Source organism: Eschrichtius robustus, chromosome 17 (genome assembly GCF_028021215.1).
Source record: "Eschrichtius robustus isolate mEscRob2 chromosome 17, mEscRob2.pri, whole genome shotgun sequence".
Lineage (NCBI taxonomy): Eukaryota > Metazoa > Chordata > Mammalia > Artiodactyla > Eschrichtiidae > Eschrichtius > Eschrichtius robustus.
This window is the reverse complement of record NC_090840.1, coordinates 86,429,774-86,456,171: the sequence shown is the minus strand read 5'-3', so window position 1 is coordinate 86,456,171 and position 26,398 is coordinate 86,429,774. Positions and strand designations below refer to the sequence as shown.

General features: G+C 62.2%; 2 protein-coding genes across 10 annotated transcripts in view; one reads left to right on the top strand and one right to left on the bottom strand.

Annotated features, from left to right (window-relative positions):
• CPSF1 (cleavage and polyadenylation specific factor 1) overlaps positions 1-9,956 on the top strand; it is a 15,423-nt gene extending 5,467 nt beyond the window's left edge. The window contains exons 2-37 of one of the 2 annotated variants that reach the window (XM_068526098.1): positions 1,504-1,531; positions 1,624-1,766; positions 1,859-1,939; positions 2,033-2,184; positions 2,273-2,419; positions 2,583-2,722; positions 2,796-2,906; positions 2,991-3,084; positions 3,170-3,257; positions 3,330-3,452; positions 3,534-3,585; positions 3,669-3,763; positions 4,226-4,300; positions 4,382-4,462; positions 4,537-4,626; positions 4,841-4,951; positions 5,038-5,179; positions 5,265-5,443; positions 5,523-5,656; positions 5,739-5,913; positions 5,997-6,203; positions 6,273-6,362; positions 6,447-6,590; positions 6,674-6,826; positions 7,617-7,733; positions 7,828-7,918; positions 7,990-8,074; positions 8,160-8,301; positions 8,400-8,552; positions 8,629-8,805; positions 8,900-8,966; positions 9,036-9,083; positions 9,167-9,322; positions 9,402-9,531; positions 9,611-9,749; positions 9,838-9,956. In XM_068526098.1, the coding sequence (XP_068382199.1) occupies positions 1,504-1,531; positions 1,624-1,766; positions 1,859-1,939; positions 2,033-2,184; positions 2,273-2,419; positions 2,583-2,722; positions 2,796-2,906; positions 2,991-3,084; positions 3,170-3,257; positions 3,330-3,452; positions 3,534-3,585; positions 3,669-3,763; positions 4,226-4,300; positions 4,382-4,462; positions 4,537-4,626; positions 4,841-4,951; positions 5,038-5,179; positions 5,265-5,443; positions 5,523-5,656; positions 5,739-5,913; positions 5,997-6,203; positions 6,273-6,362; positions 6,447-6,590; positions 6,674-6,826; positions 7,617-7,733; positions 7,828-7,918; positions 7,990-8,074; positions 8,160-8,301; positions 8,400-8,552; positions 8,629-8,805; positions 8,900-8,966; positions 9,036-9,083; positions 9,167-9,322; positions 9,402-9,531; positions 9,611-9,749; positions 9,838-9,885 (4,188 nt within the window). In that variant the 3' untranslated portion in view covers positions 9,886-9,956. Of the gene's footprint in view, positions 1-1,503; positions 1,532-1,623; positions 1,767-1,858; positions 1,940-2,032; positions 2,185-2,272; positions 2,420-2,582; positions 2,723-2,795; positions 2,907-2,990; positions 3,085-3,169; positions 3,258-3,329; positions 3,453-3,533; positions 3,586-3,668; positions 3,764-4,225; positions 4,301-4,381; positions 4,463-4,536; positions 4,627-4,840; positions 4,952-5,037; positions 5,180-5,264; positions 5,444-5,519; positions 5,657-5,738; positions 5,914-5,996; positions 6,204-6,272; positions 6,363-6,446; positions 6,591-6,673; positions 6,827-7,616; positions 7,734-7,827; positions 7,919-7,989; positions 8,075-8,159; positions 8,302-8,399; positions 8,553-8,628; positions 8,806-8,899; positions 8,967-9,035; positions 9,084-9,166; positions 9,323-9,401; positions 9,532-9,610; positions 9,750-9,837 lie in introns of both variants that reach the window. The other variant, XM_068526097.1, reaches the window with a different exon arrangement.
• Positions 9,944-26,398, bottom strand: ADCK5 (aarF domain containing kinase 5). Of its 8 annotated transcripts, none has more exons than XM_068526137.1 (15): positions 26,325-26,398; positions 18,351-18,457; positions 17,713-17,862; positions 12,419-12,494; positions 12,105-12,305; positions 11,875-12,015; positions 11,684-11,797; positions 11,475-11,606; positions 11,323-11,406; positions 11,159-11,240; positions 11,001-11,079; positions 10,821-10,912; positions 10,506-10,758; positions 10,289-10,405; positions 9,944-10,203 (listed from the first exon to the last, which is right to left on the bottom strand). In XM_068526137.1, the coding sequence occupies exons 1-15, from the start codon at positions 26,334-26,336 to the stop codon at positions 10,098-10,100; spliced, it is 1,746 nt and encodes a 581-aa protein (XP_068382238.1). In that variant the 5' UTR covers positions 26,337-26,398; the 3' UTR covers positions 9,944-10,097. The 8 variants fall into 8 exon arrangements, with proteins under 8 accessions (XP_068382238.1, XP_068382231.1, XP_068382232.1 ...); XM_068526130.1 differs by lacking the exon at positions 26,325-26,398 and adding an exon at positions 19,426-21,617; XM_068526131.1 differs by lacking the exons at positions 12,419-12,494; positions 26,325-26,398 and adding an exon at positions 19,426-21,617 and having other exon boundaries at positions 12,105-12,300.

The following is a 26,398-nucleotide window of genomic DNA, read 5'->3' as shown; positions in this document are numbered from 1 at the left end:
GTTTTTATTTCAACTTCCCTTTTGAGGGATATTTTCATTGGGTTTAGAATTCTAGGTTGACTTCTTTCTTTCATCCCTTTAAAGCACTGGCTTCTGTAGTTTCTGTTGAGAATCAGTTTGTTTTTTAAATTATTTATTTATTTGTTTATTTATTTTGGCTGCACTGGGTCTTACTTGCGGCACGTGGGATCTTCGTTGCGGCGTGCGGGCTTCTTAGTTGTGGCATGCGTGTGGGACCTTAGTTCCCCGACCAGGGATCGAACCAGGGCCCCCTGCATTGGGAGTGCGGGGTCTTAACCACTGGACCACCAGGGAAGTCCCTGAATATCAGTTTTTATGAAGGTGTTGTCTCTTTTTGCCTCTGACCACTTTTATGATACTTGTCTTTGTCTTTGGTTTCCTATCTTTCAACTGCGATGTGCTTCTTTGTATTTACCCTGCTTCGGGACTTGCTGGCTGACCTTGAATCTGTAGGCCGATGCTTCTTATTGGAATATTTTTGGTCATTTCTTCAGTTATGGGTTCTGTCCTTTTCCTCCCTCCGTCCTTCTGTGTTGCCAGTGGTGTGTTAGACAATTTGATTATGTCCCTACGTCTCTTAAAATGGATTTACATTTTTACTCTGTGTCTTACGTCTGTACAGAATTGCAGTTGGTCTCTGTGTCTTGACCTCGTGTCTGGCGAGGGGAGAGGGTGTCCTGGCCTAGTCCTCATCTGAAGGGCGACTTTCACATTGTAGTTCACGTGCGACACTTGTTATAGATTTACTGTGGATGACCTTTATTTGATTAAGGAAGTTGTATTCTTGGGTTAGTAAGAATTTCTATCATGAATGGGTCTAAATTTTATTAAACGTTTTTCATATCCATTGAAAACAGTACATGATTTTCCTCCTTAATTTTGAGACTTTGGTAGATTGTAGCGATGGGCATTTTTGTGGTAAACTGACTTTGCATGCCTGGAATAGCAACTTGGTTGTGGTGTAGTATCCTTTCAAATGTCGCCAGGCTCACTTGCAGACACCCTCCTGCCCTGGGGAAGGTAGTCGGTAGGACACAGATGGGGCGAGGGCCATAGCCCCGTGTTGGGGTCACCGTCACGCCCAGTTCGGGCTCAGGGGTGCGCCCGGCATGTCAGCAGAGCCGGGGTTCCTTCTTCATAGCAATCACGTGTCATTGGCAGCTGGTGGCAGCCATGGCTGGGCCCAGGGTGAGTCTGGGGTGGTTTGGGGGTGCACAGAGAGTGCTGTCCATCCTTCGACCCTGAGCGTCCTGTGTCGGGACGGCTGCTGGGGAAGCTGGGATGGGAGCTTCCTGAGGAGGAGCCCTGGGGCGGGCTGGGGACCCCAGATGCCAGTGTGAGTCTGTGGGCACGGCCGTCTCCAGCAGTGTCCGGTCACGAGCCCCATGGGGCTCCTGGCTGCAGGGCCGGCCTTGGGTGGTCTTCTCCTGTCCCTCCATGAGGTGCGCCCCTCACTGCCCTCCCTCCTTCTCCCTCCTACAGGTGCCGACCAAGAATGACAGGAGCGCGGGTGAGTGAGCGCAGGGTGGCTGCCTGGCCATGCACCTGGGGGTTGGCGGCCGGGGCACGGGGCCCAGATCCCTACCCACTGGCTCTCCGCAGAGGGGAAGGCGCACCGGGAGCACCGGGAAAAGCTGGAGCTGGTGGCTTCCTTCTCTTTCTTCGGCAACGTCATGTCCATGGCCAGCGTGCAGCTGGCGGGCGCCAAGAGGGATGCCCTCCTCCTGAGCTTCAAGGATGCCAAGGTGGGAGTGGGAAGCGGGGGAGGGGCAGGCGGGAGCGGGGCGGAGCGGTGGGGCTGCGGTGGGCGGGCCCAGTGCTGACCTGCCGCCCCCAGCTGTCGGTGGTGGAATACGACCCGGGCACCCACGACCTCAAGACCCTGTCTCTGCACTACTTTGAGGAGCCTGAGCTGCGGGTAGGCCTAGCCCCGCCCCCTGCCTCCCCGTGGGGTCCCCTGCCTCCCCGTGGGGTCCCCTGCCAGGGCCTGCCTGATGCCCCTCCCCCGCAGGACGGCTTCGTGCAGAACGTGCACACGCCGCGGGTGCGCGTGGACCCCGACGGGCGCTGCGCGGCCATGCTCATCTACGGCACGCGGCTGGTGGTCCTGCCCTTCCGCAGGGAGAGCCTGGCCGAGGAGCACGAGGGGCTCGTGGGTGAGGGGTGAGTGCCCGGGCAGGGGAGGGGAGGCGCTGCCGAGCCCGGGTTCCCCTCCCCGTGCCCCTCCCCAGCTGAAGCCCTTTGCCCCCAGGCAGAGGTCCAGCTTCCTGCCCAGCTACATCATTGACGTGAGGGCCCTGGACGAGAAGCTTCTCAACATTGTCGACCTGCAGTTCCTGCACGGCTACTACGAGCCCACCCTGCTCATCCTGTTTGAGCCCAACCAGACCTGGCCTGGGTGAGGCCCTGCGCTGCTGTGGCCATGGCTGTGGCCCTGACCCGGAGAGAGGCCCGCCCCGGGGGAGGGAGGGAGGGAAGGGCCGGGCGAGTCTCAGTGGCGCGGGACTGGGGACTGACGTGCTGTGACTGGCCCCCTGGCCGACCCGCTGTCGTGGTCCCAGGCGGGTGGCTGTGCGGCAGGACACGTGCTCCATCGTGGCCATTTCGCTGAACATCACGCAGAAGGTCCACCCCGTCATCTGGTCCCTCACCAGCCTGCCTTTTGACTGCACCCAGGCCCTTGCCGTGCCCAAGCCCATAGGTGAGGTGGGGCTGCTTGGAGGGGGTGGGTACGGAGGGCACTGGGCCCCACCCACCAGCGTGTCCACCTCCAGGCGGGGTGGTGGTCTTTGCTGTCAACTCGCTGCTATACCTGAACCAGAGCGTCCCCCCCTACGGCGTGGCCCTCAACAGCCTCACCACCGGCACCACTGCCTTCCCCCTGCGTGAGTGTCAGGGTGACGGGGCCGAGGGGCGGGGGCGGGGGGAGGGGCGGGTGGCTGCCGGGTCCGGCTGACTCCCCACCACAGGCACCCAGGAGGGCGTGCGGATCACCCTGGACTGTGCCCAGGCAGCCTTCATCTCCTACGACAAGATGGTCATCTCCCTCAAGGGCGGCGAGATGTGAGTCTCCCCCTCCAGGGAGCCCCGAACTCTCCGGCGGGTGGTGTGGTCCCCCTGCGCCAGCTCAGCATGCCCCTTCCGGCAGCTACGTGCTGACGCTCATCACGGACGGCATGCGCAGCGTCCGCGCCTTCCACTTCGACAAGGCCGCCGCCAGCGTCCTCACCACGAGCGTGAGTGGGGTCTCGAGGGGGGCGGCCCCGGGTCCGGGCTGGGCCCCGCCCTCACCCCCGTCCTGCCTTCAGATGGTCACCATGGAGCCCGGATATCTGTTCCTTGGCTCTCGCCTGGGCAACTCCCTGCTCCTCAAGTACACGGAAAAGCTGCAGGAGCCCCCGGCCGGCACCGCCCGAGAGGTTGCCGACAAGGTGGGTGTGGGGCCTGTGGGACGCTGCCCTCCCGTGCAGGGCGGCCTCGGGGGGCTGCTCACCGCCCCACCTGCCTCACAGGAGGAGCCGCCCTCCAAGAAGAAGCGCGTGGACGCCACAGCCGGCTGGTCAGGTGAGGGCCGTCAGGTGAGGGCCGAGGGCGGGGGCTGGACTGGGCAGCCAGGTGGGCTCAGGTGGCCTTTCCACATGCTGTAGGGGGCAAGTCAGCGCCGCAGGACGAGGTGGACGAGATCGAGGTGTACGGCAGCGAGGCCCAGTCCGGCACGCAGCTGGCCACTTACTCCTTTGAGGTGAGGCTGGGCGTAGGGGGGTCGCCGCCTGCCTGCCCTCCTGCCCTCCTCCCCGCCTGCCCTCGTGCCCGCCTGCCCTCCTGCCCTCCTCCCCGCCTGCCCTCGTGCCCGCCTGCCCGCCTGCCCTCCTCCCCGCCTGCCCTCGTGCCTGCCTGCCCTCCTCCCCGCCTGCCCTCCTGCCCTCCTCCCCGCCTGCCCTCGTGCCCGCCTGCCCGCCTGCCCTCCTGCCCTCCTCCCCGCCTGCCCTCATGCCCGCCTGCCCTCCTGCCCTCCTCCCCGCCTGCCCTCGTGCCTGCCTGCCCTCCTCCCCGCCTGCCCTCCTGCCCTCCTCCCTGCCTGCCCTCCTGCCCTCGTGCCCGCCTGCCCGCCTGCCCTCCTCCCCGCCTGTCCTCCTGCCCACCTGCCCACCTACCCGCCTGCCCTCGTGCCCGCCTGCCCGCATGACCACTGCTGTGCCCGCAGGTGTGTGACAGCATCCTCAACATCGGACCCTGTGCCAACGCCGCCATGGGCGAGCCCGCCTTCCTCTCTGAAGAGGTGCCCGGTCGGGGGCGAGGTGGCGGGGGGCAGGTTGCACAGCAGGGAGGTGCCATCCTCACCCCCCTGCCCCCCATGCAGTTTCAGAACAGTCCCGAGCCAGACCTGGAGATCGTGGTGTGCTCCGGCTACGGGAAGAACGGGGCCCTGTCGGTGCTGCAGGTGTGTGGGGGACAGGGGTGGCGCCTCCTGGCGGGGCCCGGGTGCGCTTGCTGATACCCCTCGTGTCCTTCCAGAAGAGCATCCGGCCCCAGGTGGTGACCACCTTTGAGCTTCCTGGCTGCTATGACATGTGGACAGTCATCGCCCCTGTGCGTAAGGAGCAGGTAGGTGCGCCCCAGGTTGGCGAGGCCTGGGCGGTGCAGGGGTGCAGTGCTGCTGCCCACCTGGCCCGTGTGTGGGTGGCCCGGAGGCCGCCGGTCCCAGCACCGGGCTCTGCCGTGCAGCTCAGGCGGGCTTGGCCACGGGCTTGCTCTGGCTCGGCGCTCCAAGCACCTGGGGCTGGGCAGTGGGATTCCTGCTCTCCTTCTGCCTTCACAGGAGGAGACCACTAAGGGGGAGGGGGCGGAGCAGGAGCCCAGCGCCCCTGAAGCAGATGACGATGGGCGGAGACACGGGTTCCTTATCCTGAGCCGGGAAGACTCCACCATGGTGATGGGGCCCGCCTGGCAGCCTGGGGCGGGGGGGCCGCTGGTGGGGGGTGCACCTCACCCACCGTCACCCACCGTCACCTACAGATCCTACAGACGGGGCAGGAGATCATGGAGCTGGACACCAGCGGCTTCGCCACGCAGGGCCCCACAGTCTTTGCTGGCAACATCGGGGACAATCGCTACATCGTGCAAGTGTCGCCACTCGGCATCCGCCTGTTGGAAGGAGGTGGGCCGGGCCACGCGGGCAGGCGGGATGGGGTCCAGGGCTAGTGCGTGCCGACTGCCCTTTGCTGACCAGCCTGTGTCCGCAGTGAACCAGCTGCACTTCATCCCCGTGGACCTGGGCTCCCCCATCGTGCAGTGCGCCGTGGCCGACCCCTACGTGGTCATCATGAGTGCTGAGGGCCACATCACCATGTTCCTGCTCAAGAGTGACTCGTATGGGGGCCGCCACCACCGCCTGGCGCTGCACAAGCCCCCGCTGCACCATGTAGGCTCCCTCCTCCGTCCCTGGGGCCTGCTGACCCCCCCCCCGCCCCCCCCACTGAGCCCCCCTATCCCCGCAGCAGTCCAAGGTGATTACGCTCTGCGTGTACCGGGACGTCAGCGGCATGTTCACCACCGAGAGCCGCCTGGGCGGGGCCCGTGACGAGATGGGCGGCCGCAGCGGCTCAGAGGCTGAGTGCCAGGGCTCAGAGACCAGGTGTGTGCGGGGCTGGGCTGCAGGCTGGGACCGGGGTCCCTGGGGCAGGCTGCCTGTGACTGACGTGTCTGCTGGCCCCCAGCCCCACGGTGGACGACGAGGAGGAGATGCTTTACGGGGACTCGGGCTCCCTCTTCAGCCCCAGCAAGGAGGAGGCCCGCAGGAGCAGCCAGCCCCCCGCCGACCGGGACCCCACCCCCTTCCGGGCTGAGCCCACCCACTGGTGCCTGCTGGTGCGGGAGAACGGAACCATGGAGGTGGGTGGCGCCCCGTGTCCAGCGTGGCCCCCGTCCCGCGCTTGTGCCCCGCCCCGCCCGGCTAACTGCCGCTGTCCCCGCAGATCTACCAGCTCCCCGACTGGCGACTGGTGTTCCTGGTGAAGAACTTCCCTGTGGGGCAGCGGGTCCTGGTGGACAGCTCCTTTGGTCAGCCCACCACCCAGGGCGAGGCCCGGAAGGAGGAGGCCACGCGCCAGGGCGAGCTGCCCCTCGTCAAGGAGGTGCTGCTGGTGGCGCTGGGGAGCCGCCAGCGCAGGCCCTACTTGCTGGTGAGTGTGGCCCTGCCCGCCCCTGGGCTCTGCACAGCCCCCGCCCCCTGACGCCCCGCATGCCCCCAGGTGCACGTGGACCAGGAGCTGCTCGTTTATGAGGCCTTCCCCCACGACTCACAGCTCGGCCAGGGGAACCTCAAAGTTCGTTTCAAGAAGGTGCGGTGTCTGGGCCGTGCTGGGTGTGGGGAGGATGTGGAGCGGGGGCGGGGCCTGGCCCTCACAGCAGCAGTGCCCCCCAAGGTCCCGCACGGCATCAACTTCCGAGAGAAGAAGCCAAAGCCGTCCAAGAAGAAGGCAGAAGGTGGCAGCGCTGAGGAGGGCGCTGGGGCCCGAGGCCGTGTGGCGCGGTTCCGCTACTTTGAGGACATCTATGGCTACTCTGGGGTAGGCTGGCGGCTCCAAGGGAGCCTGGGCTGGGGCCGACAGGGCTCCGGCCCCAGCAGCCTCCTCACGCTGCCTGCCCCCAGGTGTTCATCTGCGGCCCCTCGCCCCACTGGCTCCTGGTGACTGGCCGGGGGGCCCTGCGGCTGCACCCCATGGGCATCGATGGCCCCATTGACTCCTTCGCCCCATTCCACAACGTCAACTGCCCCCGCGGCTTCCTGTACTTCAACAGACAGGTAGGGAGGCCCCATGCGGCCCAGCCTGGCTCTCTGACACTCGCCGATGCTGCCCAAGCAGGACCAGGTGCTGGGGCCCCAGAAAAGAGGCCCTCAGTGGCTCGGGATGGGGGCACCCTGGAATGGAGAGTCAGGGGGTGTCCAGAGGGTGGTGGGAGCCAAGGCCGAGTTGGGGAAGTCGGGACTGGAGGCTGTGGTCCACAAGGGCACCCGCCTGGGCAACCAGGGTCCAGTCACTGCTCTGCTGGCTTGGACCCCAGCTCTGCCCCTTAGAAGCTGTGTGACTGGGTGAGATGCTCACCCTCTCTGAACCTGAGTTTCCTCACCTGTCACCAAGGTGTCAGCACTCTGAGGACTCAGTGATGGTGACGTGGTAGGTGCTCTGTAGGTGCTGGCGCGCTTACAACCGTGGGCGGAGGAAACCGGCTCAGGGCCCCGGCGGGGCAGCCGTGCTTGTTTGTGCAGACCCTGGCGTGGCCTGTGTGTGTGCCGCCCACCCTTTGCCTGCGGCCTCCAGCACCCCCTGAGCCTGGCTCCTCCCTTGTCCCGGCCCAGACCACAGCTGTGGCCAGTGTCCCAGCCCTGGGTGAGCTTGCCTGAAGGGATGGGAAGCCCATGAAGCACAGGACAGTGGGCCATGGTCTCTTCAAGGCCTTGCCTGGACGCTGCGGTCCCTCGTCACCCATTCCAGCAGAGCTGAGGGCTGACCCAAGGGAGCCCTTGGAGACCTGGGTTCATCGGCTTGGCCTTTGGGGTGTGCCAGCCCTCACTAACCCCCTGCCCCACCCAGGGCGAGCTGAGGATCAGTGTCTTGCCTGCCTACTTGTCCTACGATGCCCCGTGGCCTGTCAGGAAGATCCCACTGCGCTGCACGGCCCACTATGTGGCTTACCATGTGGAGTCCAAGGTCTGACACCGCCCCCCGCCCCACCACGCCAGGGACCTTTGGGGCCTGGGGGCCCGGCCTCTGGCATGTGACACCCTCCACCCGCCCCCCCCAGGTGTATGCTGTTGCCACCAGCACCAACACGCCGTGCACCCGCATCCCGCGCATGACGGGCGAGGAGAAGGAGTTTGAGACCATTGAGAGAGGTGCGAGGTGCCCCAGGCTGGGCCCGTTCTCGGGGCCACCCTCCCTGACTGTCATCCCTTTGTCCGTGCAGATGACCGTTACATCCACCCTCAGCAGGAGGCCTTCTCCATCCAGCTCATCTCCCCGGTCAGCTGGGAGGCCATCCCCAATGCCAGGTGAGGCTGGGCCCAGGTCGGGGCTGGTGGCTGGCCTGGGCTGGTGTCCTGGCCTGGGCTGGTGTCCTGACCTGGGCTGATGCAGGATCGAGCTGGAGGAGTGGGAGCATGTGACCTGCATGAAGACGGTGTCACTGCGCAGTGAGGAAACCGTGTCGGGCCTCAAGGGCTACGTAGCCGCCGGGACCTGCCTCATGCAAGGGGAGGAGGTCACGTGCCGAGGGCGGGTAAGTGGCCGGCAGGGGGTGGGAGGCAGGCAGTGCCCAGTGGCCTGCACGCATCCTCTGTGAATCACCCCCCTGACAGATCCCGCCTTCCCTGACAGATCCTGATCATGGACGTGATCGAGGTGGTGCCCGAGCCCGGCCAGCCCCTGACCAAGAACAAGTTCAAGGTCTTGTACGAGAAGGAGCAGAAGGGGCCCGTGACCGCCCTGTGCCACTGCAATGGCCACCTGGTGTCAGCCATCGGCCAGAAGGTGTGCCCCTCTCCGCCCACCCCAGCGCCCACCACTCACTGCCCACCACTCACCGCCCACCCCTCCCACCCCCCAGATCTTCCTGTGGAGCCTGCGGGCCAGCGAGCTGACAGGCATGGCCTTCATCGACACACAACTCTACATCCACCAGATGATCAGCGTCAAGAACTTCATCCTGGCCGCGGACGTCATGAAGAGCATCTCGCTGCTGCGCTACCAGGAGGAGAGCAAGACGCTGAGCCTTGTGTCCCGGGTACCGAGGGGCTGGGCTGCACAGCAGGTGGGTGGGTGCTGCCCCAGGCCCACCCTGACGTCCGTCCCCCTCTCCCCTCCCCTCCCGTCCTCAGGACGCCAAGCCCCTGGAAGTGTACAGCGTGGACTTCATGGTGGACAACGCCCAGCTGGGCTTCCTGGGTGAGCGCGGGGGCTGGGGTCCCCGGGACCTCGCTGGGGCTGGGGCTGACCGTGGGCTCTGTTCCCTAGTGTCCGACCGTGACCGCAACCTCATGGTCTACATGTACCTGCCAGAGGGTGAGTGCTCCCTCCACCCTCTCCTGGGCAGGGGGTCGGGCATGGGGCCGGGCAGGCAGTGACCTGAGGTCCCTCTGGCCCAGCCAAGGAGAGCTTCGGGGGCATGCGGCTGCTGCGCCGGGCGGACTTCCACGTGGGCGCCCATGTGAACACGTTCTGGAGGACCCCCTGCCGGGGGGCTGCTGAAGGGCCCAGCAAGAAGTCCGTTGTGTGGGAGAACAAGCACATCACGTGGTTTGGTGAGTGTGGGGCGGAGGGGGTCAAGGTGGCAGTGGGGTGTGGTGGGGCTGCACGGGGCTCACGCCGTGTCCGCTTTAGCCACACTGGACGGCGGCATCGGCCTCCTGCTGCCCATGCAGGAGAAGACCTACCGGCGGCTGCTGATGCTGCAGAACGCACTGACCACCATGCTGCCCCACCACGCCGGCCTCAACCCGCGTGCCTTCCGGTGAGCCTGCCGCCCCCCGCCCCCGTCCCAGCACCCCGCATCTGTCCCGACTCTTCACTGCCTCCGTGCCTACCCCCAGGATGCTGCACGTGGACCGGCGCGTCCTACAGAATGCGGTGCGCAACGTCCTGGATGGGGAGCTGCTCAACCGCTACCTGTACCTGAGCACCATGGAGCGCGGGGAGCTGGCCAAGAAGATTGGCACCACGCCCGACATCGTGAGCCGCCCGCTGCCCTGCCCCTCCACGTGCCCCCAGCCACCCCCCTACCCCTGCCCCCTGCCCTCACCCACCTCTCTCCCCGCAGATCCTGGACGACCTGTTGGAGACGGACCGAGTCACTGCCCACTTCTAGACCCCTGGATACTGCCACTTCCCCCACCCCCCTTTTGTACAAAACACGATGAAAAACATTTGATTTGAGAAGAGCGTGTGGTCATTGCAGGCCCGACTCCAGGCCACAGTCACTCCAGTGCCCCCAGGTCTTTCTTAGGCATCTGTGCCTTGGCCCTGGCCGGCCTGTCAGCCTGCGGTGGCGCGAGCTCTGTGATCCTCGTGCGGGGGGCCCTAGGTCTCCAGGAACTCGTACAGCCCCTTGGTCTTGGGCACAAGGCCCAGGTGGACCAGGACTCGGATCAGGAGGGCGGTGATCCGCATCGACAGGGTCTCCAGCCTGGGGTGGAGGAGTCAAGGCGTTGCAGGTTGGCGGGGGGGCGGGCCCTGGCTACCCGCCCTTGGGACCCTGCGCGCCTGCTCACCTCAGGGCCACTTCAAACTTCAACGACTCCCAGATGACCCTGATGTGGCGCAGGAGGCTGGCGCCATAGACGTTCTGGCACGTGGCGCCCGCCAGGCGGCTCCAGCCCCGGACTGCGCTGCATGGAGACCACCGGCCAGCGGTCAGCCCCGCCCCTCCTGGTCCCGGCCCCGCCCCTCCTGCTGCGCGGGGGCTGGGGGGGGGGCCCGGGGCCCCACCTCTTGGCCATGAGGAAGTAGCGGTCCACTGGGGCGCCCAGGGCGGTGTTGATGGCGCGCACCGTGTTGAGGTTGCGCAGCACAAGCAGCATGGGCCGCGGCAGGGCCTTGAGCACGGCCATGACCTCCTCGAAGTGCTCCCGCGCCATGTCCCGCATGTAGGCCGCCTCCTCACGGCTAAGCAGGCGCGAGCGCCACAGCTGCCTCAGGCGCACAGGCCGCTGCATGAGCACCTCGGAGAACAGGAAGTAGTCTGGGGGGGCCTGAGCCAGGGCTGTGCGCCCTCCCCGCCTCACACCCACACCCCGGCCTCACCTTGCACCCCGAGCGCAGCTGCGTGCGCCTTCATGGCAGCCTCGTCCCTCAGGATGATGGCCCGCCACAGCTGGCACAGGGCTGACCGGTCCCTGGGGGGCCCAGCAATGAGCGGGGGGTGGGGGGAGGCCGGCCTGCGGGGCAGGGTGTGCCCACCCAGCCCCCGCACCCCCAGCTTACTTCTCATCCAGGAACTGGTACAGCCCATGGTCCAGCAGCACCAGCTGTCCCTTCCCATCGGGGCCTTTCCGCACCAGAACTAGGGACAGGGTGTGCCGTCTCACACCGCCCCACCCTGAGCCCAGACCCGACTCCCACCCCCTCAGGCCTTCTCCTACCATTGCCAGGGTGGGGGTCAGAGTGGACGAAGCCTGTGTAAAATATCTGCTCAGCAAAGGCCTTGATCAGTTTCTCCGCTATCTGGGGAGAGGACAAGCCACAGGCCATCGTTCTGGGCCCACGGCACATGTACCCTCGCCCGCCCCGGGCACACAGCACTCACATCCCGCACCGCCAGCCCCATGGTCTTGATGGCCTCCACGTCGTTGACCTTGCAGCCCTCACAGAATTCCGCCGTCAGCACGCGCTGGGAGAGGACAGGCGCCTCAGCTCAGCAGGCCTGCGCACCCCCGCCCAGGAGGGGACCCAGCCCACCTTGCTGGACACGTCCCAGTGTACGCGTGGCACCACGACATAGCGGAAGTGCTGCAGCTCCCGTGCACAGCGCTCGGCATTGCGGCCCTCGTTCTCAAAGTCCAGCTCCTGGGCCAGGGTCCCCTTCAGGTCCTGGGGGCCACATGGGCAGCTGGAGGTCCAGCTCAGGAGGCGGCCCACCCCCGGCCCCCTCGGGCCCCCACGGGTACCTGTAGGACCCAGCTGAAGCCGAAGCTGGGGTGCATGAGCTCAACGAGCTGCAGCAGGAGCTCCAGGGTGTAGATGTCGCCCTCGAAGCGGTCCCGCAGGTCGATGTACTGCACCTGCACGGGAGGCTGCAGGGAGGACTGGCCACCGGCGCCCGGGTGCCCCCCGCGGCGCCCCGCGGCGCCCCGCGTACCTTCACGGCCACCACGGTGCCGTCGTGCAGCTTGGCGCGGTGCACCTGGGCCAGGCTTGCCGCCGCGATAGGCTGGTAGTCAAACTCCTGGAAGAGCTCGTGGGGCGGGGCCCGGAAGTCTTCGAGGAACAGCTCGTCCACCTGGCAGAACAGGGGGGTGGGGTGGGGGGCGTGGCTTGGAGCAGCGTGCGGCCGCTCCCCGCCTCCGCGCTCCCGCGAGAAGGGCTCACCTCCCGGAAGCCCTGCGTGAGAGCCCTGTCCTCCAGCACCCGCAGTGTCTTGATGTACTCGGGGGGCAGCAGGTGGTTGAAGGAGCACAGCCCCTGGCCCAGCTTCACGTAGAGGCCCCCGTTGCTGATGGCCCCAGCCACCAGGGCATCGGCCGCCCTCTGGTGACATGCAGACATCACCTCCAAGTACCCCGGGCTGTTCTGACCACATGTATAGAGGGAAGGGATGGGGGCGGGCGGGCACTTCCACCTGGGCACCCCCATCCCCGCAGGCCGCAGGCCAGGCCCAGCCAGGCCAGGACGCAGGAACAAACCTCCTCCACCCCTCGCAGGACGACATTTGTGCACCACCAGTAGTCCAGGGAGATCTGCAGGCCGACCCTCAAAGACCTGTGGGCAGAGGCTGCCCTCAGCCCCAGCGGGCACTCGCCTCAGATGCCTGCCAGATGCCTGCCTCACCGCTGTGAGCACCTGGCAGGGCTGCTGGGCTCTCGGGACTGTGTGGCCAGCAGGTCAGTCTCAGCCGCTGGGCTGTGGGCTGGGCGGCCTGCATCCACACCACCCCTCAGCCCCTGAACGTGCACCCGGGGGCGCCTGGGACAGGAACGGGGGCCTCGGGCCCTAACAAGCAGGCGTGCTCTTTTCATTCTTTGATAACACTTGCTACACATGAAAATCCATCCACGAGCTCGCACAGCAGCAACGGCTGCTCCGTCTGTGGACATGCCCTCACTCAGGCGCCCCCTGCACCACTGGTCCTGTCTCCTCTGCACCCCGACTGGAGTGGACACGAGCCCCTGGGGCTCAAACGCCGGAGCTGGGGCCTGCTCTCCCGGCTGAGGGCACGCCCCGGGCAAGCCCGCAGGCCCAGGCCTTCTGGCGTGCGCAGGGGTCCTCGCTCACTCCCACGCCCCAGGCTATGGACAAGGCAGCCCTGGGTCTGGAGAGGGGAGGATCCAGGACCAGAATCCAGGCCTCCAGTGCCGCAGACCCCAGCCCCTCAAACCGTCACGAGCAGGGTGTGGGGCTCCTGCTTCTCGGGGCCCCAGTGCAGGCCGAGCCTCCGCCCGCCCCAGCATGTCCTGTTCCAGCCCCTCTGCCACGAGGGGCCAGGATGAAAAGGTGGGAAGGAAGAGGCTGCCAGATCCTGCACAGGCTTCCTGCCCTCCCAGCAGCCGTGGAGACCGGTGTCTTAGAGCAATGAGGTCAGCCCAGACTGAGTGCCAGGAACCGGGTCTGTCCCACCCACCCCAGCCTGACACAGGAAGCAAACAGGGCTGTCTGTGAGGCAGGGTGAGCAAGGAGACAGGATTTCTCTGAGCTCCCCGAGACCCAAAGAGGAGCTGCCCTCCTTCCTGAATAATTCGTCCAAAAGCTAATGCGAGGTCTGCACAGGGGTGAGGGTAGGGGTGCAGGTGAGGGCAGTGGGGTGATGGCTATACTCGGGGTGGCCTAGCTAATAAGTCAGTAAATTAGGGACAAGTGGAGCCGGACTTCTCCCAGTTGGAGAAGGAGTTACAGACACAGAAAGGGAGAAAACCAGAATGACCCGTGTGGGAAATGGAACAGTGGGTTTGCCGTCGATGGCTGGCTACAGAAGCAAACATATGGCCCTGGGCGTGTGTGTTCACAGCCACACACGCGCACACACCCGCAGCCCTTGTCCATGGAGGAGCCTGGGGCAGACACAGCCCAGAGCGGCGAGCACACCGGCGTCCTCACCGTGGCCCCTGAGCCCCTGCTCCATCCCGAAGAACCACGGGGAGACAGGCTGCTTCCAAGGCTGAGCCTGGAATGACTGTGCTGCCAGCAGGAGTAAAATGCTCAAAGGACGGAGGGCGTTGGAAGGGTTCCGAGATGCTATTGCTAAAAGCCAGACTCACCAGCTCTGCTTGCTGTACATTTGAAACAATTTACAGTCAGATGCTGGAGATTAAAAGAGGAGGGTCAGGGGCTTCCCTGGTGGCTCAGTGGTTAAGAATCCGCCTGCCAATGCAGGGGACACGGGTTCGAGCCCTGGTCTGGGAAGATCCCACATGCCGCGGAGCAACTAAGCCCGTGCGCTACAACTACTGAGCCTGCACTCTAGAGCCCGCAAGCCACAACTACTGAGCCCACGTGCTGCAACTACTGAACCCACGCGCCAGAGCCTGTGCTCCGCAACGAGAAGCCACCGCAATGAGAAGCCCACACAGTGCAACGAAGAGTAGCCCCCGCTTGCCGCAACTATAGAAAAGCCCACGCACAGCAATGAAGACCCAACACAGCCAAAAATAAATCAATAAATTTTTTTAAAAAGAGAGAAGGGTGAGGGGGACTTCCCTGGTGCTGCAGCGGTTAAGACTCCACGCTCCCAATGCAGGGGGCCCGGGTTCCATCCCTGGTCAGGGAACTAGATCCCGCATGCATGCCACAGCTAAGAGTCTGTGTGCCGCAACTAAAGATCCTGTGTGCTGCAACTAAGACCCGGTGCAGCCTAAATAAATATTTAATATTTAATATTAAATATTTAATATTTTTTTAAATATTAAAAAAAAAAAGTGAGAGAAGGGTCCTAAAAGCCTGGTGGAGGGGCTCCTCCTATGAGCCAAACCCAGTCTCAGCAACAACACAGCACTGACGCTAAGTGAGAGCAGCCCTCGGAGTAAAACGTCCCCGTCCAGACTGACGCAAGCAAGAGGAAGGAACACGTGGGAGGACAGAGTTTTCCCTTATGGTAGAACACAAGCCCTCAGGGTGGATGGGACGGCTGAGCCGGCAGGAATGAGTTCACCCGAGAAGTACCGGGGGCGCTAAGCTAGCGACAGAGGGGCGAGGGGCACAGGCACCCACATCAAAGGACAAGGGAAGCAAAGAGCGAAACAATGGGACAAACTGGGAGTAAACATCAGACAAACCCACATCAGGGCTCGGCAAAGTTTTTCTTGAAAACGTTAGACAATAAATACTTTGGGTCTTAGGGGCAGCCTCAGGAGGGTGAGGGGGGCGTGGCTGCCACTCCAAGGAACTCTATTTATACAACAGGCAGCGCCTCCGACCCTTGTATTTGGCACAGGGCCAGAGTTTGCTGACCCCTGTTGTACAGTATTATGGCCTATCTGCCCACAAATATGTCAAGGTCATCATGTGACGAAGAATTAACGTCACCCAGCTCCTGGGAGGTGCCTCTAAACCCATGAGATTTCCGGAGTGATGGCAGCATGTGAGCCGCAATAACAGCCTTGACGGTTCACACCAGTGAGGGGCTCTGCCAGCCAGAAAGGACAACCACGGGATTAGAGTTCGGGGTCTTCAATCAATCAGGGCCATGAGATGAAACTCTGGACACCAAAGCTTGGGGGTGACCCATGTGTACTGTCACAGGGGGATGAGAGGCGGGGGATGTGTCTGAGGACATGGAAGTTCTGAGGCTAGGACCCTCCCAGACCTCACCTCACCCTGGGCATCTCTTCCTTTTGCTGATTCCGACTTTATCTTTCTGCTATAATAACACCATAATCATAAATACAGTATTTCCTGAGTTGCCCTAGGGAACTATCAAAACTGAGGGAGTCTGTGGGGACCCCCCAATTTGTAGCCAGTGGTTTGAGGTGAGGGAACCCATGGGGACGCTGGAACCTGCAGCTGGTGTCAGATGCCCTGGGCAAGCGGGGGTCTGGGGGGCCATGCCCTGACCTCGAGTTTAGCCATGAGAGCTGAGGAGACAATGAGGACTCTTCCAGGCTGGAGACCAGACATGGGCCCAGGTGGGATCCTTGTGCTGAAAAGGTTGTTACTGGGGCACCTGGTAACACAGGGTCTGAGGGTTAGAGGGCCACAATGTATCAGTTTCCCGATGGCGGCTGTGGAGGAGAATGTCCTTGTTTAGGAAATAACTCAAGGTTTCGGGGTAATGGGGCATGCTGACAACTTATTTGTCCATGTTTCAAAAAGAAAAGAGTTCTTTTATGTTATCAGTCCAACTTCTTTGGACATTTGAAATTGTGTCCAAAAAAGCCCACAGGATTTTTAAAAGTTAAAATTAAGTAAGGGGTGGGGGCAGAAATGGACCCCGATGCCACCCTCCACCACCCCAGCCCCTGCGAGTGAGCCTGGGTGCATGCGGTACGTTCTGGTCTCCCCTCCCACAGCAGGATGAGCCCCGCTGCCCTCGGGCGAGCTGGTCCTGAATTACTCACCACCCACGCTCCTTCCTTGGGCTCCTGCACGTACGTCGCCCTGTTACCCAGGACGCGCTGTGGGCCCCGAGGTCTCCAGAGGCCCCGTGGTCACCCTGCGCCCAGCCAGGGATGCTCCGTCAGGCCTGCCTGTCCTGGCAACTGTTAGGGCTGAGAGCTGACGAGATCGCACAGATTGTTGGGAAAATAGTTCTAGCTCAGTCTCTGAAAGCAAGCTGTGAAAATACCCTTTTCAGGAGGGAAGTGGAGAAGGCAGGGGTATATCGAGTCTGCCACGGGGTATCTAATGCTGGGAAACAGCAGCGTGTATGCAGCAGCAGGTGAGATGGCCCAGACCTGCTCAGTGTGATCTTCAGAGCCAGGCTGCTTGGGGACAGTCCCCTCCGCTCCTGTGCGGTCCCTCATGGTGGAAAGCCACAGGAGAGCCAACCCCAGGCTCTGCCCTCATCAATCTGTAGGCTGTGGAGACTGGGAAACCCTGCAGAACACAGAGGCCACTGCCTAGAACCTGCCCAGGAGGGCAACTAGGAGCTCCAGGCAAACCCATCAAACAACCACCCTGGAAGATGGCATGGGTGCAGCCGCTGCCAGCGAGCTGAGGACAGAGCGCCTTGTTTCTTCCTGAAGATGGAATGAGGTAAAGCGTTCGGCCATCTGCCCACCTATGGCTGCCACTGGGGTAAATTTCAACAAAGCTTCGGTCAAGGGCCCCAAGTCCTTGACATCCTGAGCCCGCCCTGGGAAACCGACCCAGGCTCCCAAAGGGCAGCAGGAGCTCAGAGCTGGCAGAGCAGGACACCTGCAGCGGCCTCCTCAACCAAGGTCTCATGTGAGGCCCCTCCCCAGGCAATCGTGCACCCCCAGTCCAACCATGGGTTTGGGTAAGCTGAAGTTTCACTCAATGCCAAGAGCTGGCTCTCAAGACCCTGTGGCTGTAGGAATTCCTGGATCTGACTGGAGCAGGAATGCCTGTCCAAGCTGCTCCAATGGGAAGACTGCCCCACACCCCCAGAAACCTGCCCCGGGAGATACAGGAGTACGAGAGACCCTGCAGCTTAAGGCGCCCTGGACACCAATGACCAACAAGGCCCGTCGCTAGTCCAGGACACTGGGAGTGGAGGCGAGAGGCAGTCCTCCCCCGTGAGCCCCAAACTCTCCTTCTGGATGCCAACTCTCCTTGGGAGTGCTGGGGCAGCCCGAAGGGAGATGAGGCAGAGGCCTGAGGTGGGGTCTGTGGAGGCCGTGCCCAGCGTGGATGGCGTGGGCCCCGCGGCGCTCGGCTGCCCCACCGGGCAGCACAAGAGATCCCTGGAAGGCAGCTTCAGAGTTCCCAGCAAAACCCTGCTGCCCCTCCCAGCCCCCACACAAGGCCCCGCACGCCTGAGGATGGGACGCAGCGGGGAGAAGCCGCCCCCTTGCCGGCCCCCTACCTGCTGAAGCGCCCGACGCCGTCCACCACGAGCCGCATCCGCCTCCTCTCCTGTGGCTCAGCCGTGAGGTACCTCACCCCGAAGAGCAGGGGCACCCCCAGCACCGTGGCGGAGAGTGCCTTCTTCCACAGGGGCTGCGGTCTCGAGGGCCTGGAAGACGACAGGCGCATGGCCTGGGTTACTTCCTGTCTGCCCCGGCCCCTCCGGCCTTGGCTCTCCAGGCCCAGCCCACGGCCGCTGCAGCCTCACCAGGACCTCGGCAGGCAGCACCGACTCCGGACGGCTGTGTGGTCACCGCAGTGCTCTGTGACCTCCGGGTCCGAGTCACCTCGCCTGAGCCCCACAGACCCCCAGACCCCAGGGCTCCAAGTGGGCTCCATCCTGCCCACTGCCCACTCGGCCCTCCAACCCCTTGCTCCCTGCTCTTGCTCTGGCCCGCCCTCCCCCACTCTCTGAGCCCACAGCCCCGGCCGAGTCCCAGGCCAGGACCCTGGCGGCGGGGCAGCCGGCGCACCGCCCATGGGAGCAGGCGCGTCCTGTCTTGCGGGCGGCGTACAGAGAAGGCACGGCCCCCCAGCGGAGGCCGCCCCTGCCTGACGAGGGGCACGTGCCCTGGAGGGTGCCCGTGGCCAACTCACCACCTTGCAGGCGGTGCCCCGAGGTTTCTCCTGAAGAAGGCAGTGGGGGATGGCCAGGGCTTCGGCCTGCCCTGCAGCAGGGCCAAGTGGAAGCGGCAGAGCTGGGGCTGCGAAGTGAGCAGGGGGTACGGGGTTGGCGGCGGGAACGCGCCCCCCGGCCTTACACAGGCAGGGGCTCCCCACGCCCCCCGACATGGGAACGTGCCCCCCGGCCTTACACAGGCAGGAGCTCCCCACACTCCCCGACACGTCACTGAAGCGCACTGGTGCTTCCTGGGCCCTCGCGTGTCTGACACGGGGAGGCAGAGACTCCGCCGGGTTAAGAGCAAGGCTGAGGGCCAAGCACCACGCGAGGGAAGGGAAGGCTACGTGCATCTGCACACGGGGCGTCCCCCTCGGAAGCCCCTCCACAGGCCACTGGCAATGCCCCTCGGTCCCTGCCCCTAACACTCCGCTGGGCCCTGAGAGCCCTCGTTTCCTATTTCCCGCTGCTGAGACCAGCGGCCTCCCAAGGAAGGGTCGAGAATGCTTCACCACACGATCAGAAAGGAGGCACAGGGCCTTGGGGTGGTGCCTGCTCCGAAAGCAAACGAGGGCACAAGGAACCTGTGCTTGCTGAGCCCCCAGCGGTCAGACCTGGAAAGCTTCTGCCTGGAGGAGCGAGGGGAAGGCTGGAGGTGCCACAGCCGAGGGACAGGTAGAGAAGCAAAGTGCCAGGGAGACAGGCCAACATGCTGCCCTGTCTCAGGGGCCACGGAAGAAACATCGCGGCTCTCCTACGCTCACTGGCAGCCTTGGTCTCCCAATCTTATTTGAGTAAGACCTTAAAGAGCTCCTCAACCACAGACGCCCCAACTCTAAATTCTCAGTTTTTAGGGAAAAAAAAGATTGTGCAAAGTAAGTCATAGCCCACAACACAGATGTTAACACTATTATTATGAACATTATTATTATTATTATGGGCCAAATAGAGAACTGACTTTCCAATCATTTTCTGGCCAAAGCACACAGCCCTGAAGACAATTTCAAGGATGCAAAACAACACAAAAGTCAAAGGAAAAGGTCCATGACCTACCGTCCCAAGAGGAGAACAGGACATAAAGTTCCACTCCACAAGGCCACACACAGCAAGTGCAGATCCTCAAGGAAAACCCCGCAAAGGCAAGAGAGGCAGTGGCGGGCAGACTCGGGCATGCAGAGCCCCAGGCTTTCTGTGCCAGAGGGCGGCCCAGCCCGCTGTCCACCCCGCCGCCCCCCTACCTGGCCCGCACGACCTGACCTGGCCTGGGGCATGGCACACACGGCGGCTGCAGGCTGGGACCCCAGTCACCTCCCACCTCACAGATGACAAGGGTTTGTGGTGCCAGCAGGCGTGGGGGGCGGGGAAGGCCCGCCTGCCTGCACACCGGGCCTCCCCCTCAGGCAGCCCTGCCTGCTCTCTGCGAGGTGTGCAGACCTCTCCCTGTACCCCTCACCCGAGTCCACGTCTGCGACTGCACACACCCACCAAACACACCCTGCCTGTGAGGGGCCACGTACGACCAAGGACCACAGCCAGAACCCTCCTGCCCGCATCCCTGCTGCCCTCCTCCGGCTCTGGCCCCGTCTCCAGCAGGCCCGCCCTGCCCCACTCTCTGAGCCCACAGCCCTGGCTGTGTCCCAGGCCAGACCCCAGCGGTGGGGGGCCCGCGCACCGCACGCAGGAGCCACACCAGGTGAGAGGGCGTCGGGGATCCTGCGGCCTGGCAGCAAGTGGGTCTCCACCAGGACGCTGGGGCAGAGGGAGCCAGGAGAGTAAGGGCGTTGCTGGGGAGGAGACAGGCCCGTGTCAGAGGTGGGGAGGGGCGCCCAGATAGAAGAGGGTGGGCAGCAAAGTGAGCTGTAGCGGGGGCGGGGGGGGGGTCCCAGGGTTTTCATGCAGGAAGGGGGCGTGCGCTGGAGTGGTCAGCCTGGGAGGAGGCCGGGCCACATACCCACCAAGGGGGGGCTGGAGCCCGAGGTGGAGCTGTAGCCTGGGGGCGGCGGTGGGGGGTGGGGTAGGTCCAGGGCCGGCGTGAGGAACCAGGCAAGACGGCGAGGCGAGGCCAGGACACCCCGCACACCAGCTGCCTGCTCCTCTGGCCAGCGAGCGTTCTGCTGCGATTCTGGTCTTCTCAGCGAGATCACAAGCCCACGGAATAAGAAATGACAACAGCCAGCAACTGCCAGCCTTGGGGCTTCTCGTTCGTTATCAGTGACCCTGAGAATTCCCGAGCGTGGGGTGTCTCTCTCCAGAAAGCCATTAGCATCCACGCCTTGAGAACTACTGGTGCCCGGCACCGTCATTTATCAGTTCTCTCTACTTCTGTAAATATTTGCAATTTTTCGTTAGAAGGTAGAAAAAAAAAGTCACGAGAAAAAACGTGGGAGGACTTTGCACCAAGTGCAAAGCATGAACCCTGACTAAACCTCAATCTTAAAGAAAGCACCTATGAAACATCTGAGGGACCCCAGACACCAGGGAGCACAAAAATTAGGATTTTTAGGCATGACGGTTACTGTGGTTACATAATATCCTTGTTTAGGGGATGCACATTGAAGTATTCAGAGATCATGTGTCAAAATGTCTGTGACTTACTTTCAAATGATCTAATGACAACAAAATATATATTTTCAAATAGAAATAGATCCACTAGGGCAAGATGTTAATAATGGGTAGATCTAGGTGGTGGCATCTGGGTAATGAACTCTCTGGGACCACGCTGTCAGCTTGTCCCTATGTGTAAATGTTTTCATGACCAAAGGTGCAATGCGTCTGCTATACTCTCAGAGTCCAGTCAGGAAGGCGGCATGGGGAAGGCGAGGCAGCTGGTGCAGGACAGGCAGACCCGGCCCTGTCTGGAGGCACTCCTAGTCGTCACAACTCGGGGGAGGGGTGCTCCTGGCATCGAGGGGGTACAGGCCAGGGACACCACTCAACACCAGACACTGGAAGGCCCCGCCCCAGAGACTCAAGTAGAACCTGGAGCCAGACTTCCGGGGCTGGAGTTGGAATCTGGGCTCCAGCACTTACCAGCCATGCGGCGTGGGTAAATGCCTTCCCTCCGTGCCTCGGTTTCCCTGTCTGTAAGGTGGGGACTGCTGTACTGCTGAAGTGAGGGTGAGTGAGCTGACACACCTGCAAAGCCCTCGAGCAACACCCAGCCCAGCGTGCAGGGCAGGCGGAGGCACACGCTGAGGCTACCTGCCGCCAGGCCCTCCTCACTGCACTAAGCTGCCCGCTGGTCCCCAATGCCCTAACCCTCCTCCCAACAACCCTGCCCCCCTTGCTCTGCAGACCACCCCACCTAACAAGAAGGACGTATTTGCTGGGCTGAACTAAACTATTTATATTGAAAGATCGTCAGCTGCCCCCTGCTTTTTCAGAAGGAAAAAAGGGTTTGTTTAGCCCAGAAGAGAGACTACAGATCCTCCTCGACTTACGATGGGGTTAGGGTTAGGGTTAAACCCATTGTAAGTTGAGAATATCATAAGTCGAAAATGCATTTAATACACTGAACCTACCGAAGGTCACAGCTTAGCCTGGCTTTCCTGAAACGTGCTCACAACACTCACATTAGCCTACAAGTGGGCGAAACCATCTAGCACAAAGCCTGTTTTATACTAAAATGTGGACTATCTCATGTAATTGATTGAAAGCGAATACAGAACGGCTGTCAGGGCACCCTGACAGGCTGTGCACCCTCGTAACCTCGGGGCTGCTGGGGCGCTGCGGCTGCCGCTGCCCAGCATCAGGAGAGAGTATCCACCCTGCATCGCTGGTCCAGGAAAAGATCAACATTCAAAATTCGAAGCATGGTTTCTACTGAATGTGTATCACTTTTGCAGCATCATAAAGTTGAAAAATCGCAAGTCAAACCATCATGAGTCAGGGACCAACTTATGAAAAGCCTGGAGTAGATTATATACAGATATGAAGAAATGCTCAGCTACCGGAGCGGCCGGGCAGCAGAGTGGGCCTTGCTGCAAAGTCCCACGGGGACTGCACCCTGAGACAGGGAAGGAAAATGGCCAAAGCTGACTGATAATGATTATCCTGAGATGTTAACATTCAGAAGGAAAGAAAGGACAGATCCACGAGTTATTCTAGCCAACGTGTCAACGACCTGGAGGGGCAGAGTCAAGTGGCTGCGGGCGCCAACACTGAGGCGAGGGCTGGCAGGGGCTGCCACACCCAGAGCCCGGCACAGCTGCTCCAAGACCGCGGCTGAACCCAGCACCGCACCTCCTCCCCCAGAGGCGCCGCACGCATGGTCTGCGTATGTCTGACTTAGAAGCAGCAGAAGACTGCGGGCAAGGAGGGCGCCCCTGAGAGAGGGCTCATCCTCCAAGCCCTGCCCCCTGGGGAAGGACCAGAGTCCATCAGGGAGACCCTGAGGGGCACACGATGAGGACACCCCAGAGGAGAAGTGTGCGCAGCCCCAGCCGGCTTTCTGGCGACCCCAGTGGAATGGCACAGAACGGCGTACAGACGGCACATAACTCAGCACCCTCGTGCTGACGGGGTGCCGTGCAGCGGGGCAGAGCCCACGAGGGCCGAGCGCTGCGCTGCAGCAACACAGGCCCAGCCTGCCCGCCTCACCAACCTTTACCCTCTGCCTGGGGGCGACTCCCCGCTGACACCTTGCCAGGCTGGAAAGGTGAAACATGGTAGAAATAAAGTACCTTGCTCAGGGTCTGGCACCTAACAGGTGTTCAACAAAAGGTGGGCATTTCTGACGGTGGGAGTTTCACACATATTTCCTCACATGGTCCACAGCAGAAACGCCTGGCGAATCTGGGGGTGGAGCCCAAGTCAAACCGCTTCCCCAGTCGTCACCCTTTCCTTCCCCAGGTGGCAGGTCCTGACAGCCACAGGGCGGAGCCCACTGTCCCCTGAGCCATTAGTAGGAAGGGTCTGGTGAGGAAAGTCAAGTCACCTAGCTGACAGATAAGTTTACACATCATGATCACATTAAAACATACAGTTCTTTTACAAGAGGATGCTGAACCTGAATCATTCAAGGCACGAGGCCCCAGCTGCGCCCGCAGCCCCCTAACCGCTGTCCCCCACCAGCAGGGGCTCTGGGAGGCAAGCTGAGGACCAGAGCTCACAGCCTCCACACACACGGCCGAAGCAGAGGGGGCACGGCCACAGAAGTAACCGCCCCTCACCACAGTCCCCGGAACAGTTTTCTGTTGTTCTCTGAGGAGCCAGCAGTGCAGCAGGAGCTCTGGCTGCAGCTCATCATTCCCAGCACTGACTCCTCACTCCCTCTCCTGGGATAAACATCCCTCTGGCAGACCTCGGATAGCCGCGCAGAGCCTGGCCCAGGCCTGCTCTCCAGGCTGCCCTTCTGCCTAGAAGGCCCTTCCCCAACCCTGATTCACCACGGTTACCACCCCCCCATCCCTCTCCCACTGTCCTTATCACGCAGGACTGTGCCTGGTAGTTGGCCGTCTCTCTCCCCACCAGCCTGACGAGGGCCCACCAATCATCTCTGTGCTCCGACTAGCCCTGTGCTTTCTAAGATAAAGCAGAAACTCCATGAATGCTCGCTGAATTAAGATAAGCGGTGAATGAGCCAGAACCCCACATGGCCCAAGCGAGGATGTCACTGAGCAACAGGGCGAAGGCCACGGTCAGGCGAGAGACAGCCCCAGCCCCGACCGCAGCCTGGCCCTGGGCCGGCCTCCAAGGATGAGGCCTCCTGCTGACGACGCCAGAGCGGCCCCAGGGCCCCCAGTGTGCCTGGCTCATTCCAGCTGGGATGCCCAGTGACTCCCCGAATGTCCCCATCACATAGGAGACATCCCTGAAGCCCAACGAGGTCATGTAGCTATAAACGTGGGGCAGAGCCCGCAGCCAGACCTTCCAAGAACCAGTCCGGCACAATTTCCACCACATCCCATGTAACCCAAACCACACCCAGAGCTCAGGCACCAGAGTGCGGCAGGAAACATGTATAGAGAGGGCTTTGGGTCCCCAGAACACGCTCCTGCACACCGTGCCTTCTCACCAGGATGACCAAGCACGCGGCTTTCCTGGGGCGGTCCTGGCTTATACGGCTTGTCCCAGCACCCCTCTCACTCCAAAAGCCTCCCAGCTGGGACAGGACGAGATGGGCCTCCTCTACCACAGCCTCTAGCGCTTCCTTCAGAGTGCCTGCACGGCCTGTCAGCAGAAACAGAGCGCTCATCTGGAGCTCAGCTAACAATCCGCAAAGCAGCAAAAAGAGCTTGAGCAGTAACACTCAGGTGGATACTACAACCCTCACAGACTTTGTGTGCACTCTAACACAGCGCTCGTGTTTTAGGCACAAGCCGAGCTGCCTGTTTTTCTAACACCCTATTGATTAGACACAGCCGATTAGAAGGAAGGTGAAAGGTCACTGCAGGATAAACCGGCCCCCAGCAGTAAGAAGCAACTGCTGAGTCTCCTGAGGCCTGAAACAGAGAAACTACAAAGAGGTGACAAGAACCTGGCCAGTTTAATGGTGAGGTCAACAGCCCTACGCTCATACCAGGAGAGGAAACCAAAGCACAGAAACGTTCTCATGGTTAGGAAGAGAGAGACTGGCAATCTGGGCCCAGAAGAGGTGGTGGAGATGACCATGAATGCCCCGTCCTTTTCTTTTCCAAGGGTCTGTGACCCTCTCAACACCAGTCAGGACTTCGAAGGCTACTGGGCCCCGCTCCACTTACTGGTCATGAGCACCTCATCAGGGGCTAAAGCTGCCTGGAGGACTGAGTGACCTGACTGTGTGAAGCAGCTTTATAAACTATAAAAAGATAAATAAATAAACTATAAAAGACCAACTCAGTGTCTCTCTGCCTGACTCTCAGACTGCTTCACCATCTCAGCCCATAAAACACCCCTATGTGACGGAGCCGTTCACTGCAAGCCACAAAAGGCAATGGACGTTTATCTGTATTAATACCTAAACCCACAAGGCTAGGCTTATTAGAAAAAGACAAGGTTTACAGAAAATTCCAATTTGAAAACGCTGATGAGCCCCCCTCAGTCTCTTCAGCTGTAAACCAACCACAGGAGAAAAGGGCTAGATTCCTGGGGAGGGAGTGGCTGAGACCTGGGTCAGTGACTATGACAGCCGGTTTGAAAGGTGCTAATCCAAACTGCAGAGACGCAATAAAACGGGGAGGCCCGACCAGGAAAAAGACTGGAAAGTCAGCTGCCACGTTCAGGATCAAAAGAAGCGTGAGTTGGGAGGGCAGCCCAGGGCCAGGCAGAAGCCTAGGAAGGCCTGAGAGGAGGGGCTTTCGGAGACAGGGTGGGAGGAGAGGTGGCTCTGCGCCGGGCTGGGGCAGCTGTCAGCCCACCTGCCGCCCCTCCCAGCCCCCAAAGTCCTCTGTCTCCCCAGAAGCAGGGGGGCAGCTGTCAGCCCAGGATGACCCAGGGCGGGGGGGTTGGTGACCAGGCGAAAACGGTGCCCAAGGGAGCAGGTAAAAGGAAAGACGGGGGATCCGGTCTGGGATTCTGGCAGAGTCTGCAGCAGCGACGGGTCTAAGGGAGACACGGGGCGGGAGGAGGGGTCAGGCGCTGGGCAGTCGCCTCGGGACAGAGTGTCTCCCTGGGGAGGGGCGCCCGTGAGGGGACTAGACGGTCATCCCTCGCGGGGATGGAGAGGCTTTGGAGAGGCCGCCTCTGAGACAAGGCTCCACCACGGAGAACGTGCTTCTGAGGAGAAGGGAGGCTGTGGGGTGCGTCGGGAAGGCAGCCTCTCCAGTGGGCCCCTAAGTGGCTCCCGGCATCTCCCCACAGGGCCTGGGGGCTGAAGGGGGGGCCCGAAGGACAGGGCGCCTGAGCGCTGTGACGGGCTCCTTCTAGAGCCCTGAGGGTCCCTGCAGGGCGAGAGGATCTCTGGGGGCAGGGTCTCGGGGCCCTGCGGGTCCCGGCCGGGCCGCGGGAGGGGCGCGGGCGCGCGGGGGGCTCACAGGTCTCCACATCTTCGGGACCGAAACTCCACTCCCGTTCGCCGCACGCTCGCGTCGCCGGCCCAGCAGTCCCT

What these genes read in the sequence shown, in the direction of transcription:
- ADCK5 (XM_068526130.1), bottom strand. Translation starts at nt 19,449, where the DNA reads ATGTCCTGTTCTCCTCTTGGGACG. An exon ending in TCACGCAGGGCTTCCGGGAG is followed by an intron (nt 12,016 to 12,104) that starts GTGAGCCCTTCT and finishes CTGTTCTGCCAG; the next exon opens with GTGGACGAGCTGTTCCTCGA. An exon ending in GCTTCAGCTGGGTCCTACAG is followed by an intron (nt 11,607 to 11,683) that starts GTACCCGTGGGG and finishes TGTGGCCCCCAG; the next exon opens with GACCTGAAGGGGACCCTGGC.